Here is an 18,294-nt window from a genome sequence, read left to right as displayed (position 1 = left end):
CATCCAGGGCATGGCCGTATTACCTCACCACCATTGAACCTTGATGTGGATTGACAATCTGTCTGTCTGCCCAAACACATGCAGATGACCAGAAGTCTGTATGTTCAGCATTGACTGAATATGCAGTGTTTTTCATACTGTAAAAGCCTTTGGTCATTTGGTAAATTGTGGTCTAAAACAGGACTTTTACTCATCTGAAAAACTAAGAAACATGTTATGCCACTATACTATGACACGGTTTCTGAACTGAGAAGTGGCCCCATGCCCCATCTTCATAAGGACCTCCATGCTTTGAAGGAGATGTTGTGATATGGGTCTAGGCTGAGTAATGATCATTTCAGTGTTGATGCAATTGGGATCACTTTGCCCAGCAGACTCGGGCTGTTTGTAACACACTATTCATTCATTTGACACCATCTTCGCCCGGACCAGTGCCAGTGTTGGTGATCTATGTGCTTTCTGTGTCCAACATGCTGCAAGTGTTTGAACATTTAGTCCAGTGAGCACACAGTAATCAAACTTGGCTGTAGAGAATTGCATTTCTATTGATCTTTAAAATAAACTTCATTATATTTTATTAAGACCACAGGTATTATTTTCTTGCAGTGTACTTAAAATTGGTTATTTTAAAATGCCTTATTGTGCTTTGATATGGCCATCGAGATAATAATAGTGTGGAAAACAGGGTTCCTTAATGACACGATTAAAGTGACTTGAGCATGAAATAGCTAAGCTTGAAGTACTACATTTTTTTCCCCTTGGCAGACCAATTCAATCCCTAAACGCTCCTCATGTTCCTCCGGGGTTTCAAGGGTTGGTTCACTCAAATATAAATACAAACGCAAACAAACAAGCACATCACTTATGTCTGGTATGCATTTTTATTGTATTTGTCCATGATTTAAGATGCCACCAAACAAATACAGTGAAGGAGAAAGAAAACTTACTTATAGAGCCCACGACATTAAAAAACACTACTTTTTTTTAAAAAAATCAGCAAAATGTTGAACAAAATCAAACTGCCCTGGTTACCTGTGAACAGTTTTCATTGGACCCACTTTTTGCTGAAGAAATAGTCCCTATAAAAACTGTTGACAGCTTATTGATTGAAGCAAAGTGACCCTATAAACACTGTTATTTAATTTAACCTAAAATTGTTGAATTAATATTAAGAAATCCTATAAATCCATCTATTTTGGTCCTTTTTTTAAATTTGAACTAATAATGGCTTTAGCTAAAAGATATCTATTATATTTGCCTGAAGATGCTTAATTTGGGTACATTATTGTTAAAGTTACTAAAACACGAGAGTGTGCGAGAAATGCTAGAAGCAGATGACACCATCGGTACCGTTTCTCTTTGGCACGTCTTCAAGTTTAAATTCACTAATATGGTCCTCCAGCGCCTCCTATCGTTTATTATGGTCTCAGTTTTAAACCAATCAGAGTCAAGTTTGCTGACTGAGTCTCAAAACACAGGAAACCCTCCCTGTCGATGATTGGCCATTTCCTTCTTGCAGCGCACTACATGGGGGTCTTGCCAGGGAACGAGGAGGGAGGGGATATTTTAATGGCCGCCAGTAACACTACAGAATGCAAAAAGTCCGGGTTATCCGATATTTTTAGACTATAATAGCTACGAGTGCGTTTTGGCCGCTTGTCTTCGGTAACGAGCATTGATCTGTGGACATATGCGGGTTGGAGATGTGTTTCTAGTGCTGTTTCTACTGCATTGAACAGACTTTATCCGCTTGATTTGTGCGCGAGTGGGAGAGCAGGCCTAGCCGGCTGGCTAAAAAACAAGCGGACGTTTAGCTAGTCGCCAGAGTTGAAAGGTAACTGTGTGATGCTATTCTTTTGTACTCACGATGACTTTTAAACACTGATATTTGTATTCAATTGTATATGTTAAATTGCTTAATCATATTTTAAATATACAACTTCTCATATTTGATGCCACCAAGTGTGAAATGTAAACAGGGGATTAACGTTAGCATAGTTTAGCGGTGTTGAAGCTAACGGCTAACTGCTAACTTTATAGTAACTTTACAATCAGGAGCAGGCCTAGCTAGGGTTAACAGACGTAGGTAAGTTAAGTGTCCTGTCAGTGTGACGTTAGGTAATGCAATTAAGCCCAAGTTTTACTAAAGTTTATCCAAATCGCTCTAGCTTCTTGTCGTATTGCTGAGATACAATCCATAATGTTATTTGAAAGGTTTGCCGCTTGAGCTAACGAGCTAGCCATGCTAACTTGATGGGCTATCAACCAATAGTTGACACATGACTTATGAGCTACCGCCACGCTAATCCACCCAACGTTGCCAGTGTGATTTTTTTTTTTTAATTTAAAACATTTTTTTTTTTTTTTAGGAACGCAGCCCATATTTTGAGCTTTAAAACGTGGTGCAGTGCTGCGTTATGTGTAACGTCAGACACATTAGTTGAGCTGTGCGGTGCCTGACGTTTGTACAGTATACTCTAAGCGTGAGTGTTAAGTTAAATGCTCTCTACGTTTCTTCTCAGGGAATATGTAACATAAAACAGCCACCATGACATCTAGATTCGGTAAAACATACAACCGCAAGGGCGGGGAGGCCAATTCGAAGTTTGAAGAGGTCTTCTCCAATAAAAAGCCCACACTGACCACCAAATGGGGGGAGACCACCTACAAGGCTCAGTTGGGGGCCAAAAGGCCTCTGCTAAAACCTGATGTGTCTGAGCTTCCCAAGAGGCCCAGGCTTGAGGATAGTGACAGTGAAGAAGACCCATTTGGGTTTGACAGTGATGATGAGTCGAAAGTCAGTGATGGTGATGAGACGAAGACAGCTGCAGTGCAGGACGGTGGAACATCCACAATTGTGACTTCTGCACAGGGCTCTGCAAGCTCAACAGCCAAGTTCGCAAGTAAGTAATTGATACACAAACTAAATTCACTCTCTTTCTCACATACACACACACACACACACATTCATTTTTTATTTTTCTTACAGTATGTGTTTATCTTGTGTCACAACAATTAATTTACTGTCAATAGCCTACCTGTCTTTTCATTATGTATCTCTACCTGCTGCTAGCTATTTGACCATCTCTAATTTTCCTTTCCATTCATAGGCAAGGAAACATCTGAAGTCAAGGTTGTTAAAAATAACCTACCCTGGTTCAAAAGTACATCAGATAGCAACCAAAAACCTGCATGCGTGGCCTCTTTGTCAAACACAGTCCCCTCTGATGCTCAGGACTCCTCGGCGTCACAGAGGTCCATCTCCTCCTCCCCTAATATAGACACCACCCTTCAACTGTCCACTGATGCACCAGGTGGTAGCAGAGACTTCCTGTCCTCTTCCTCTTATGATGGGCTGCCGTCAGAAGAGATGAAAAGTGCTGAGCTGGAGCCTCCACCAGAACCAGTGGACAACATCCCTCCTTCCCCATTTACCCTAAGGGCCTCAAACTGCAAGAAATACCAGCGGCCTGGCAGGCCTAACAAAATGTCCTCTGAACCTTCTGATAACAGCAACAAGCCCACTGAAACAGCGAGTGCCCAAGATAAACCCAACAGTGTCCTTTCTGCTAGTGCTAGTAGTACTGCTGCCAATGTTAAAACAGCAGCCAAGCCCGCAGGCAGGGGCGGTGGAAGGGTACGGGACTACACAGTTCTGCACCCTTCCTGTCTGTCGGTGTGCAATGTCACCATCCAGGACTCAATAGAGCGGAGCATTGATGAACTGGTCACCCCAGCTGCCCCTGCTGACCTTGGAGAAGCAGGACAGATGAAGAAGAAGTCAGATGCTCCCCCACCCAAACCGACCAGGTAAGTCTTTTCTATTTCTTAACAGTCTGTGTCATGGACAACAATTGTCTTCATCATCATTTTATCAAAGAAAGTAATCACTCTGGCTTTCTCAACCTTTAGGATGGATGACATGGACAAAATATATAATTTCATAACTTTTGAATCATGTGAGTCAAGAGTGATGTATTAACATTTTTACTACCACGCACACAGATTACAAAGAGCCCGCCACATTTAATGAACATGACTTTTGTTTTTGGCACAACAAGCTTGACATGTTAGTTAACAACAGCAAGGCTTTGGTTCATTATAGGAATGCAGTGTATTGCACAAAGACTTGTAGTGCTTCAACAATCAATCCAAACACAATGTCAAACATCTGCCTGTTGGAGCTTCTTAAATATAAGGATTTGCTGCCTGTCTTAATAATTTATGATAGTAAATGAATAGTGTTTGGGTTTTGGACCATTTGTTGGGCAAAAGAAGCAATTTGAAGAGAAGAATCTGGGAAATGGTGATGAGCATTTTTCACAGTTTTTTTTGAAGTTTTATAGACTAAGCACTTAATCGATTCATTGTGAAAATTATATGCATATTAATTGAAAATGAAAATAATCTTTAGCTGCAGCCCTATACACATAGCGTATACATTTAGATGGGTATGTAAATATCAATATCATCGCATACAGTGTTATATTACCCACCCTGACGGATAGACTTGAATGACAGTGAGTAAACAATTATTTTTAGTTTCACTGTCATGGTCAGCTCTTTGGAGACACTGCCATTAGCCTGTGTAGTGGTTGTGGTCCATTATAGTTCTATTATGTATCATGTTTTAGTGGATTCTAAACAGTAACCTGTTGTCTTCTTTGTTAACAGTTGTCTGACTTTGGAGAGTTTTGTTGTTCATTGAGTTGTACAAAAGTTTGGATGCCAACTTCTGAATTTTGTCTTTGTTTTTTTATTTGTTTAACTTCAATGGCTGCTTTTTGTTTTGCTTGACCTGCTCCAGTTTCCCTGTCTGTCCCACAGTCTCGGTAAAAAAGACAAAAAAAAAACAGTGATACAAACAAACAAAAGCCAAATCCTCTACTGTGCCTTCCCAGGTTCAGACCCACCCAGACAAAGACCAAGAAGACCAAGACTGAGACCAAGCTAGAGTTTTTTGGCTTTGAGGACAAAGAGGACCAGGAAGGCGAGGAGGGTCCAGAAGGTGGCATGGCGGGCAAGAGCAGCTACAAGATCAAGTACTTTGGCTTTGATGACCTGAGCGAGAGTGACAGCGATGAGGAGAGCTCTCAAGCCAAAGAGAAGAAGGCCAAAAAGGCAGCCGCAGCCTTAGCTGCTCTGAGCTCCAGTGTGGACAGCCCGCATACGAGTGACTCTCAGGACAGCCAGGCCAGCAGCAACACAGGTGAGCTGATCCTTTACTCACAGAGACATGGTCATCTAAACCACGTCAGTCCAGTCCTTTCTAGGGCTGTCAAGATTGGCCAAAAATTTGGTTGAATTATTCCTTCTAAAGTAGCACATAAGTTTGAACCATTCAGCGAAAACAGCATGTAGCTGCTATTTTCGCATCTAACTCAGCCGTTATTTTCTTGACATTATAACCAGAGAGATCTAAATATGTCAGACTTTAAACAGATTTTTCCCGACTTTAAAGAGAAAAGAAAAGGTAATTAATGAACAACAGAGTCTGTTTTCACGACTCCTGTTTGTCATGCAGTGCATCTGGTGGATCCACTCTGTGGTGCTGCTTTTTTCTCCACAATCGAATATTAATTAATTCTCATTCATTTATTTAGAATATTTATTGACAGCCCTGGTCCATTCGCATATTGATGCTCATCTCTCCCGTTCTCTCCAACAGATGCTTTTGACTTCTCTGATGACTCCAGTCCTGGCGGCACTGATTTGCAGAAAGGACGCTCAGGAAAGCCAAGTGATAAATCCAAGGACATTGGCAGTGGATTCAAAAAGATCTTCAGTGGACCCAAGAAGGTAACTGAGCAGGCTAAAAATAGTCTGTTTCTCTGCCTGCTTTTACTAAAAGTAATTTTATCATCCAGTTTGCCTTCATGACCTTCCTGCCGCGTTCAACCAGGACTGATCTTGGGTCTGACACTGTTTGGCTTTGGACAGGCATTTCTTTTAATGTTATTGATGTTTACATAACCAAATACTCACCTTGACTAACAATAGACCGAGTTAATGGCACAGAGGAGAGTATCAGAGAAAAAATTGAGCGAGGGAATGGGAAAGCAAACAAATTAATTTGGTTGCCATTGAATTATTATGTAATTCTGTGATTTGGCAGTAACGTGTGCAAACTACAGCTGCAGACTTGAAACTCTGAATGCCCACATGATTGGGTTAAATTTATGTTCAGTAGCATGCGTTACGTGGTCTTCCAGTATGAAGGGGGTTTGAATATTACCTCTTGGTCAGGCCCATTTTTATCTAACTAACTCCACTTTTATTTGTGGCATTATTGTGCAATACCCACATTTACTCTGCTTTTCTAAATCATGTTTTACAGTGGCTTTGGGTTATTTGTGGTCTGTCTTCCTAATTCTGTGTTTACCGTTTCTACATCATCGACACAACTCTGAACATTGTCTTTGTAATATATAATCGAGTCGCACAATGTGTCATTTTCAGTTTCAGTTTTGTGCTGCTTGGGGACTGTTGTGCTCCACTTCTGAGGCCGCTGTTGTCTCAGTCTATCATCATGATTGCAGTATGCAATATTTATGTGTTCAGCCCCACTAATTTGCAACAATACCTTAAAGTTTGTGCTAGTATGGTTTATGAAGATTAACATGAAGTGTTTGTGTGTAGTCTTTGTCATGTAGGAGTGCTTTGAGCTTTGGCTGTCTGAACATTTTTGCGTTGATGACAGTTGATGTTACATCAGGTGTTAATGCTGTGCCTCTGTTTAGCTAACTAACAGATTTTTCTAATTATTGGGTTCCAGTCCCCTGCTAAAGCTGTGTACAATGCTCGCCACTGGAACCAACCCGAGCCTGAGGAGATTCCTGTGCCTCCACTTTCTCGATCTCAAACTGCTCCGGTAAGAAATCGCTCTCTTGGTGGTTACTGGTATTGTGTGTGTGTGTGTGCGTGTGTTTTTGTTTGTTTGTTTTTTAAGTGTAATAGACCCAAAAATGATTGGCTGTCAGTGTGTGAAAAGGATGAATTTGAAATGTTTAGGCTTCTCATTTGATCCTTTGATCCTATCCTTTAATTTTGCACAGAAAGTAGGCAAACAGAATTACATGGTGTTATGTAAAGTAGTTGCTAATAACTAGTACCATTTGTTTATGAAATTCCCCATTCCCCGCTGTCCACAATCCAGGATATTGTTTATTGGTCTCTTAGTAGTCAACAGTTTGCTTTAATTGCTCTAATTAGTCTCTTTCTGTTCACATGGAGTTATTTTCCCAGACAAGTGAACCAGGGTTTACTTGTGTATTCTGTGTTGAATTCCCCCCATGGAAATAAGTGTTTGTTCAGATACAAGCTAATCAGAGTCTGGCAACTGAGATTTAAAAGTTGTTTTTAACTTTGCACAACCTCGTCTGACATCTGTTAACAACGCTTATTAAAGACTTGTGTGCTTAACAGACTGTTCAGCTGTGGTAAATTTTGCGGACATGTCATTAAACAGATTTTGTTACTTTGGTATGAGCGCCATTTCTCTGCCTCTTTTCTTCCCCAGGCCATTTTATCGAGCAGCAGCAAGGACAACAACTCCCACAAAGATGATGGTTTGTTCAAAGCTCCTCCACCGCCGCCCAAAGTCATTAAGTCAGAGACCATCCCCACACGACTCAACCAGGATATTGTCACGGCCCTCAAATGCAGGAAGGAGCACAAGGAGGTGCGTCCAGAGGATGTCCGGGGGGGGGGGGGGGGGGGGGGGGGCACTGTCTTTGCAGCTGAATGCTTATTTGTGTTCAGCTTTTATGTCATTTGTTTGCATGCTGCTAGGAAATAATCTCTGCTTTTCATATCCAGCCAAGCTGCTTTTACCCATTTGATGTTGACCAGTAAAGGGGGAGCATTCATTTGATGCACGTCAGACTCTGTACTGTTTATTTGAACCCCAGCTTGTGATGGCGGCAGCAATGTGGACTGTTGCTGTTAATTTAAACTCCCCCACAGCTTGTGTCATTTACAGACGGGCCTTTGGCCCCCAGATCAGCCTGTTAGCCACACATCCCCCGAGGTAAAATTGCTTCAGCTAAGCTGTCACTACACACTGGTGTTTTCTCAAACGCAGGTCCTCTCTCCTGTGCCCATTGAGTGCACATACAGCGTCACTGTTGATACCAGTAAACATGCAATTGCTGATCAGACCCTAACTCCACATGCCGAGGTTTTATTGATGAGGGCTATTAGCACAGTCTGCTATTGCTGCTAATGGAATGGGTATAAAGAAATTTAACAATGAGAACAGTTCTGTCAGTGTGTTTGTGTGAGCTGAGCCTCTGGACAGATGCGCTGCTTCCCAGTCAGCTGTAATTAACCTGTTCCCCTTCCACCAGCTGTACACGGTGGTGCAGCATGTGAAGCACTTCAATGACGTGGTGGAGTTTGGCGAGAATCAAGAGTTCACAGATGATTTTGAGTACCTGGAGACAGGGCTGAAGAGCAGCCAGCCACTCAACACAAGATGCCTTAGGTAAGTGGAATAAAACACTTAGTGCTGCCCTTTTTGTGGCGTTCTACAGGGGAGCACTCAGAAGCCCAAGTCTGCTCTGACAGAGATTTATTTTCTATCGGCATGTTGATGGCCCTGGTTTGTACCAAGTACCTGACTGAGTTGACTGAATGATGTGCGACATGTGTTCATGTTGTCTACTATTAGCCTATTTACAAATCAATTAGAGGAACATGTGCTTTATTTGATTAAAGAGATGCGACAATAATTAATTAATTAAATGGAACACAATAATAATAATTGTTGTTCCAACAGAGAGCAGCGGGGAGAGATACAAAGTGAATGTATTTAAAGAGACCATGGAGAATGCGAACACCTTTTTACATTTTTGTGTTTTTACTTCAAAAAACTTGTTCACATGCAGTGTGCTAACTAACAGACAGTTTTAGTATTTCTGGATGAAAACATCCCCTTCTGGATTTTTTTTTGTGGTTTACATTTGATTTAAAACAATTATTGTTTTTAAATTAAAGCAAAAATAATGAGCCCAGTAGAGACAGCCTTTCTATCTGCTCTCTGTCTTTTCCTATTTATTCGTCTCACTTCCATTTCCACCGTCTGTTGGGATCGTATGCCAAGATAAAGCATGTTTTTCTGTAGTCTGATAAAGCATATAGCTGTTCTGTTGTGAAAATGGAATCCACTCAAGAGAGACAGCCTTGACTTCAGAAGAAGCTGCAGGGAGTCCAGCCTCCTCTTTTTGGTTGTTTTTCAGTTTTTACATGTGTAAACAGAAGAAGGTGAAAAGGCGGACTAGAAATACAAAACACAACTTGTTGCACATGGAAATCACGAATGATTTTACTGACTTGGATGTAGGATATGCCACACTCTCTCATTCATTGCAGTTTTTAGCACAAGACTGATCAATATTTCACCCAACATTTATGTAATCCTTTCCTTCTCTTTCTCTTCCCTCTCACTGCTCCAGTATAATCAGCTTGGCCACACGGTGTGCCATGCCCAGTTTCAGGATGCACCTGCGGGCCCGAGGGAAAGTGGCACAGGTCTTCAAAATGCTCAGTGATGCTCCTCAACACCCGGTCAGTAAAGCTCTGCAGAGAAATGTAGTCAGAAATTATTATATTTGAGCCTCTTCAGAGAAATGACTGGTTTTGCAGGTTACTTTGTCCTAGATGGAAATGTATTCTCATTAAGGTTCAGTTCAAGAGGTTTGAATGTGGTTGAACCTTAGCTGGTGCTACTGAATAACTCAAAAGTAATGAAAGTGCAGGGAGACTGCCCACTGACTCGAATAAGGAGACTCCACAGTTAGAATAGAAATGGCTCACCTGATAACAACTACTACTACTACTACCCCACAGTACGCTTGTTAATGTATGTTTTGTTTTGAATGTAGTGTTTTCTGTTAGGTTCACACTTTTATGCAAATCACTGCTGCAAATATACACTTCAATGTATTGTTCACTCTCTTATAGCACAGCCTAATATAGTTGTTGGGGTTTTTTTTTACAAGACATGCACATCTGCATTTTTAGTCTGTACTGTGTATTTTTGTATTTTTGACTAACCAAGTATCTACCAATGGCAATGTGACCTGCGTGCTACAGAGCAGCTTGATAGAAACCACATTCCTAAATTTAACTTGACAAGCATAATGTTTGTTTTGATATCATGATCAAAATCTCTGCAGTATTTGACTGAAGAGGATGTTTAATTCCTGCATGCATGCAGTTATTTAACATCATTTCCTCTTATTATATTCAGGTCCAAGCCTTTCAGTGCAACAATTTCTTAATGTGCAGAATATCCAGTGAGAACTGTCTTTGGTTGTCGAGACACAAAGTTGTTACCCCAACTTAGAGAACACTGTAGTGATAAAGGACGGGACATTTTTCACACTGTTCAAGCCTTAGACCACCTCTGTATGCTCAACACCTACACCTCCTGGTAAAAGCTGGCCTCTATCATTCTATCAGAACCTCGCTCTGTGCACGGCTGCCCTGATGTACATTCTGAGTCGAGATCGTCTTAACATGGATCTGGACAGAGCCTGCCTGGAGCTTATGATCAAGCTGCTGGAGTTGGACCAGGACTACTCGGCCCACCAGGATCAGCTCACTGCAAAGGAGGTGGAAAAGGTCAAGGAGAAAATCAGGAAGCTGTGTGAGACCGTGCACAACAAGCACCTCGACTTGGAGAACATCACGGTGGGTTGTACTGAAATGATGGGTGTACCTTAGTTCAAACAAGTGACCACCTTCTCTGGGTTTTTTTTTTTTTTTTTAAATAATTCTCCAACAAGCTAAACATCATGAATACGTAAGCAGCTTCAATGAAATTGCTTTTGGTAAAAGCCACAAGATGTCATTCTGATTTGGTTTTAATGCTCCTCACTCTCTTTTACTCTTCACTTTTTCCTGATTTGTGTTAAAGAATTTACTAAGCACCTGTTTGTGGAAGATTTTTGTGAGATGCACTTATCCTATCGATTGTGATCTTTGAATGTCACATTTTTGAAGTTATGAAGAATGGCAGGTGTTTCCATGAATAATATTCTGTTGAACTGTGCTGATGGTTTTAGAGCCACAAATTAATTGGTTCAATTAAGTCTCTTTGCATGGCATTGTTGTGTTGAAGTGATTGCATTATTCGCATTTGAACAGCTATCTTATATTCTAGATGTAGAGGATAATTATGAAACAGTGGACTTGTTATGCAGGTATGAAGGGCAGTATTATTAAATGACTATTAGGAATGTCCTCATTGTACATCAGGTTTCCCAGTGGGGAAAAAAGGTGTCATGCCAAATATAGAAGTGTATGCAAATTTGGAAAGCCACTGCAAGGATATTGCAGATTTTACATGCGGTTATTTTCTGTTGCAGACGGGCCACCTTGCCATGGAGACATTGCTCTCGCTAACCTCTAAGAGAGCTGGGGACTGGTTCAAAGAAGAACTGCGGCTACTGGGAGGTTTGGACCATATTGTAGACAAAGGTAGGTGAGAGGCAGAGTACATGGACTGATCGGTGGTTTGCAGGACTCTACACTTACTTATCTGTGCAAAGATCTGCTTCCCACATTCAAGGGTCACAGCTATTGCCTGTCATGTAGCTTTCAGGATGTGTGATAGTCATGTGCCTTGTGTGTGTTGTGTTGCCACAGTGAAAGAGTGTGTGCAGAACCTGAGCCAAGAGGACGACAAGGAGAACCTCGTGGCGTCTTTATGGGGGGCTGAGAGGTGTCTGAGAGTGCTTGAAAGTGTAAGTACTGTTCTGTCGAGTTGGGTCCTCTCTTTCACCAAAGTCGCACAAGTGACCCTCAAGGACAAGAGTCGTTCAGTGAGAGCTGTGAATTGGTTGCTAACTTTTATTGTTACCTGATAAAAGGCTTTGTTTAAAACACTGAATCAACTGTCTCACTTAATGTCACTGATCAAAGTCTGAAGTGTCTCCCCGCATTTTCTGTTTCTTGATGACTTTTTGAGCCTTTCAGTGTACTTTCCTCTCCATCGATTTTTATTTCACTTTCATCTTCTGCCAACAGGTGACAGTGCAGAACCCAGAAAACCAGGGTTACTTGATTGCCTACAAAGACTCACAACTCATTGTCTCCTCTGCCAGGTGAGCATCAGATCCAGCTTGGAGCTATTATTGACTGGATACAGACACATGCTGAGGCGCCGACTATGATAACAGCAGTTCATTCAGTTTACCTTTGTACTTGTAACACCGTTTTACTGATCATATGAAGGAGTGTCCTCAGGGTTATTATTGGCATTTAATTTGCATCTTCGCCTTATTTAAGCAAAAGAATAAATAAAGCATAGACCTGAAAGAAATGAACAGTAATGTTTACCATAATTATCAGCATCAGAGCCAATAAAGATTTGTATGCTGCGGTAATGTCAGCAAATTTGCATCTAATTAAGCTTGTGTAAATCTATCTGTATTGAAGGACACCCAGTATCTGTGTTTTTAAATCTCCTGCTCCTTTTCTGGTTTTCCTCCTCTTCTACACCCTTGAGCTTGTTTCCTTAAAAATGCCTCATTTCTGAAATTTCACTTTGCTCTTCACTTTCTCTCATCAGTATGTTTTTCTGACATCTTTCTTTCATCAGAGCTTTGCGTTACTGCGAGGATATGATCCAGCGGTACAGCAGGGCGTTAAACAACAGCTCTCTGTCGTTGTCGGGTGCAGCGTTGCCCCACTGCAGCTTCAGTAACGTGGGCAAGGCGGTGGAGGACTGCATGAGGGCTGTCATAGGAGTGCTGCTCAACCTTACCCATGACAATGGTACTCTCATTTACAACCAAACATTTTTTCCCTTTAGTTTTACCTTTTATTCTTTGTCGCTTTTATCCAGCCTTTTTATTTATATTTATTTAGAGGAAAGCAATAATTCAGTATTATGGCTCATTGTTTGTCTTATGTAATTCATAACAATAAAGCGCAGTTCATTGCATTTAGCATAAGTTGGATTATATATTATTTCTATTGGAATAAATTCTTATTATTGTGCGCATATAGGCTTTAACCATATGGTTGGTTAACAAAGGTTAACGATGCTATTTTTGTCTGCAGAGTGGGGAAGTACTAAGACAGGTGAGCAGGAGCAGCTAATAGTAAGTGCTCTGAATTGCGTCCTTCGAGTTCCGCGCTACATTCCCCAGGAGCAGCGCTTTGACGTGCGAGTACTGGTAAGGCACTCTTGAAGAAAACAAAGCAAATCATTCAACCTGTATTTGCACTGTGTCTGTACTTAGTTTCCTCTCTGTGTGTTCTGTATACCAGGGTCTTGGTCTACTAATTAACCTTGTGGAGTACAGCTCCAGAAACCGCCACGGCCTGGTTGACATGGAGTACAGTGTCGACGACACCTGTCTGGAAGACAGCCTGATGCAGCCTGCTGACCCAACACAATCTGACACGGTTGCAACGTCAGCGTCAGCACCGCCGAGCACAGCTGAGACTCAGGGAGACGGGGATGACAAGCCCAAGTCCTCCGGTGCTTTGGCTGCCCTGGTGAAGGTAGGAACTGTGCCAAGACTCATTAATAAATATTTCAGCCGTCATTGTTGGGGGGGGTGGGCGGGGGTTGTCTTGGCTCCAGGGGAGTTTTGAAGCAAGGATGTGAGCAGAAACGGTTAGTGATGAGCAGTCATGAGGGGAAAAATCTGTTTTTACTGTTCAAAGAACACTTTGTATTGTATGAACAGGTGAACCACCGATTCACCTGTTTTCTCAGGGAGAGAGATGAAACATCACTCTGGTATTTTCATGAATATGAATGATGCTATACTGCTTTATCATCATTTCAAATTTGCCCTCTGTGCTACATACCCCGCCACACAACCATAAGATGTACCCTTCAGTGCATTTAAAGTAAATAAGTCTGAAGTTGCTCACATTTGACAGCTTGAACCCTTACTAATAAGCAGGAGTAAATCGCACACTCATTTGTGGGTTTGAATTTTCATGAATAAAAATGTCTTTTTATTCATGTGTGGTTTTATTATTGATATTACTTTAACTAAACTCTTCGCTCCAACTGACTCATTAGTGCAAAGTTTTCTGGAAGCCTGAAAGGAACCTTTGAGAATAAATGAGTGATTAACTTCAGAATTACCTTTCACCTTCAAGACTTAAAGGCTTATTTCAAAGTTTTAGGTAAACCCAGTTGCTTTCTGACCTTGCCATGCAGAAATACTTCGGCGGTCATGCTTAAATGCTATTCTTTATTTCCCTTTGAATTATTTAATCTTGTTTGTGTTTGGAGTTCTCAGCTGTTTATTTCTTTCTAAATCCTAGCTCTTCCTGGAGAGGGAGCGAGCTGCCATCCTGGCCGAGGCTAAAACTGACGACCTCATCAGCGAGGCGCCCAAGCCGGCACTGGACCAAAGTGGAGAGTGGCAGGAGACGTCAGGAGAGATCCAGTGGGTGGCAGCCGAAACCAACGACAGCCAAACTGAGAAGAAAGACGGTGAAAAGAAAGAGGAGGAGGATGAAGAGTTGGACCTAAATAAAGGTAGACGTTTGTGCATGTTTGAAGTTCTATTTGCTGAATTTTCTTTTTTTTTTTTTTTTTTTTTTTAGCTTTGGCTAAAATCATAATCCTGATAAATGTGGTTCATGTTGCAGTGATTACTGCGTGACAACAGCTTTTTAACTAATTAACGATGGAGCAAGGAGAATGTGTTTTTATACATTTGGAAGTTCAGGGTCTAGATTCTTAGCCTGTAAACTCAGTATGTGCTTTGCGTACCCGCTAGAGCTGAAACGATAAGACGATTAGTGATGGAAAAAAATTAAATCTGCAACTATATTTATAATCGCTTCATTGTAATTTTTCACGCAAAATGACCACACTCATCTACATAAAGATTGTCCTTATTTTTATGTACCTGTGATAAAATGATGAATTCACAGTAAAACAGTTCAAGTACTGCATAGCTACGTTTGTTCAGGTGGTTGAATCTTGTCTCCAATAAGCACAGTAAAACAATTAGGACTTAATGACACTGTTAGGAACTGTCACTGAATGTCTCAGCAACGGTGCAGCCTGTTGGTAATCGAGCAGTGAACTACAGCTATAAAGTCCTTCTCACAGGGAGGTTTCCAGCCAAAATTTGGATCTGTTCAGCACTTCCTGCCCTGAGAGTTTGAAAGCCTCTCTAAATGCAAATCTTTTTCTGTCTCCCTTGTTTTACTGTAGCTCTGCAGCATGCAGGCAAGCATATGGAGGACAGCATTGTTGCCTCCTACACTGCTCTGCTGCTGGGCTGCCTCTGCCAGGGCAGCCAGGTGAGAAAATCAGACACACACATGCACAATATGATTGGGGAGTCTTTTTCCCACTCACAGATATTCATGTCGTTGCTCACCCATGTTTTTGTCCCTCTCAGATAAATGTGACTACTGTGAGAAAGCATCTACCTAAAGGGGATTTCTCCATCATGACAGAAATGCTGAAGAAGTTCTTGAGTTTCATGAACCTCACTGTGAGTATGAGCGTCAAGAATCACCTTCTGTCATCTGCATTTCATAATGACGCTGTCTCCGTTTTGATAAAAGAAATGAGACATTTACATCAAAATAAAACTATAGTGACAAATCAAATTGATTTTTTTCTGGAAATTTTCATGGGATAAAATACCGTGAATACTGACTGAATTCATATTTTTTGTAAGCACCTAAAAATGCTGATGTGATCCTTAGCTGGAGGCAAATTGTATTGAAGTTACAAAAAGCCCTTTAATTGGACCCACAGAGCAAAAGCCCCATTTGTGTTCAGTGTTATGGCCTGGATCAAATAAACCACTGACAGCAGATTTCCCTTTAATTTCAATATAATTACATTTTTTGTACTCCTTCTGCACCTTCATGCACCTCCTTTTTGAGAATATCCTAGAATTTGAATGAAAAAGTCAGCTTTTATTTCTGTTTAATTCATTAACACAGATTAGCATGCGGCAATTGCTTATCGAATCGTATAGCATCAATTGAAGGGATGATCGACGATTGGTTTCCCTTTGCTGATATTAAAGCGATTGGAACTAGATTTTATAAAAATTACCTCCAGAATCTGCAACCTACTGTGCATTTGGAGAAGTTTCTGGTGACACACTCGCCCGCTGAGTGCCGTTACTCAGTCGAGAGTGATTACTGAATTTTAAATTACAAAGCAGTTTGCCGTCTCTTTTTCATGGGTGTTCTCACCAAGACTTTGCTCTCCTCTATTCCATAACAGTAGTTAACGTTATGATACGATTTGGATTGTGACATTGAAGATAGATAATAATGTTTAACAGAACATGATGCTGTGATATTGATGCACAAACACAAGATGCTACATTTTTATTTGACACTTACGCTAAGTAGTCCATGCTGACATTTCACTGGCATGCTGTGACGTAACCCCCCACCACCACCACCACCACCACCACCACCTCCTCCTCCTACTGATGATCAGATTGGCGATCTCAAGTCACTACAGTTTGACAATATTAAAATAGAAACAGATGGAGGAATGCTTAATGTCTAAAAAAGCTCTCTTATTGTTGCTAATTTAAAATATGCCTCCGTAGCTTCTCAGCCAGGCTAATATCACTTGCGCAGCCTCTAGTGGGACTATTATAAAATTCTGTACTGTTATCAATTAAATGTGATTCTTGTGTATCAAAGCAGCATAATTCAAGTAGTGAAATGAGCATTTACAGAGTCACAGATGTGCATTTTGCAGCAGCTTTGAATGCGACTCATCCTGTCACTGAAGACTGGAACCATCTGTTTCATGAATATCCTTTTCAAGTGAACAGAAGCTCAAACATCCACAAAAACACCCACTGTCTGTGCATCTGTACATGTTAGCACTCTCACACTCTTGTTTTTGTTTTCCTGGTCTTGTCTCCACACACAGTGTGCAATGGGCACCACAGGACAGAAGTCCATCTCGCGGGTCATCGAATACCTGGAGCACTGTTAACAGACAGCCAGACGGTGAACTCACACTCTGCACATTAAAGGGATCCCAAGCTATTCTGGTGCCCCCCCCCCCCCCCCCCCCCCCCCCCACCTGACAGGAGCTGCAAGGGGTCATCAGAGACTCGGCAGCATTCCCTTGATACACCAGATCACCGGATGCTGTGATCACTCTGAATTTCACAGATAAAGGTGTACGCTGATGTGTGTGTGTGTGTGTTAGTGAACACACAAATAGAAAAGTTTCACTCCCTTTCTGGAGCACATCCTGAACCAAAGCCCTGCTAGCTGACGGACATGCAGTTCCTTCAGTTCCACTCAACTAACGCCACATTCAGAGTCCGATCGAGATCCATCCTCAGGTTACTGGGAATCGGGCAGAGGTCAACTTTCAAAACCCTCAGTGGAATGTCCCACAGGACGATCTCTTCTGGAAATGTCCTCAATAGGTTCGATAGCTCCTGTCTGCTGTCTGGTCTCGATTCCCGGTCGCTTAGCTGGAGTGTGAACCTCTGAATCAAATTTTATGGATCATTACATTTTAGTCTCTACACATCCACATCAAAGCCAAGGGTGAAATCATTGATCAGCATGAAAAAGCAATCATTTTTATGGATGTTAGAATGATGTCTCTATGTGTAAACTTGTGTGGAATGAATTTTGAATGCATACATCCATTTACTTACATGTTTGCAGTTGGCTTGAATGTTTAAGGGAAAGAGTATTTTTAAGCTTTGATTTTTATGTTCTTATTGTGCCCGTTAATTTAGCAAACTGCGATTTAGCAACTTGCGTAGACGTTCTCATGTTTTTAGTTTTTTTTCGTTCTTGAGGGCATTCTAAAAAAACAAACAAAAAAAAACAAGTTATGAATTACTTTTTAAAGACATCAAGACTGCGTGACACGCCCACATCGTTATGTTGTCCTTTTTTCACTGATAGTGGCACTTGGAAATTACACATTGTGAACTTTGGATTTCCTTTTTACCCATTATCAATTTGGTCGTGTTTTAGTTCATTTAGATAATTTAATTTCAGTTAATTCAACCGAATGAAATTGCATTATGCATTTAACCTGGCAGGTATAACAGATGTAATGGATTATTCAAAAAACAAATGGTTGTGCTTCCTTTTAAATTTGTAATGAAGTTAATTTCTAAAGATTTATTTAATTTAACGCTTTCTCCTCTGTAAATGCAAAGTCTTCACCACGCGAGATGCCATTTGTGTCTAAGGGTTCTCATCATGTTTCATTAAAATATATCCCATGTGACACAGCTCAGTGGCTGGACATAATACGTGTACCTGACAGATGTTGCTTTGAAT

At 41.1% G+C, this 18,294-nt stretch overlaps 1 protein-coding gene across 1 annotated transcript; it reads left to right on the top strand.

The window, feature by feature from the left end:
* The first annotated feature begins 1,575 nt into the window (after positions 1-1,575).
* wapla (WAPL cohesin release factor a) lies at positions 1,576-17,853 on the top strand. The gene is made up of 20 exons (XM_041947790.1): positions 1,576-1,834; positions 2,523-2,903; positions 3,111-3,810; positions 4,902-5,209; positions 5,669-5,799; positions 6,776-6,871; positions 7,520-7,681; positions 8,349-8,485; positions 9,456-9,567; positions 10,465-10,695; positions 11,373-11,484; positions 11,653-11,750; positions 12,034-12,110; positions 12,608-12,783; positions 13,072-13,187; positions 13,282-13,518; positions 14,299-14,515; positions 15,203-15,291; positions 15,393-15,488; positions 16,907-17,853. Exons 2-20 carry the CDS (start codon positions 2,549-2,551, stop codon positions 16,970-16,972), a joined length of 3,516 nt encoding a protein of 1,171 aa, XP_041803724.1. The 5' UTR covers positions 1,576-1,834; positions 2,523-2,548; the 3' UTR covers positions 16,973-17,853.
* The last annotated feature ends 441 nt before the right edge of the window (positions 17,854-18,294 follow it).

Source organism: Chelmon rostratus, chromosome 11 (assembly GCF_017976325.1).
Source record: "Chelmon rostratus isolate fCheRos1 chromosome 11, fCheRos1.pri, whole genome shotgun sequence".
In the NCBI taxonomy this organism is placed as follows: domain Eukaryota; kingdom Metazoa; phylum Chordata; class Actinopteri; order Chaetodontiformes; family Chaetodontidae; genus Chelmon; species Chelmon rostratus.
This window is presented reverse-complemented; position numbering and strand designations above follow the sequence as displayed.

Bases quoted from the DNA above. Each gene is read 5' to 3' on its own strand.
- wapla (XM_041947790.1), top strand. From the start codon at position 2,549: ATGACATCTAGATTCGGTAAAACATACAACCGCAAGGGCGGGGAGGCC. The intron at 5,800-6,775 runs GTAACTGAGCAG...ATTGGGTTCCAG, and splicing joins TCTTCAGTGGACCCAAGAAG to TCCCCTGCTAAAGCTGTGTA. The intron at 7,682-8,348 runs GTGCGTCCAGAG...CCCTTCCACCAG, and splicing joins GCAGGAAGGAGCACAAGGAG to CTGTACACGGTGGTGCAGCA.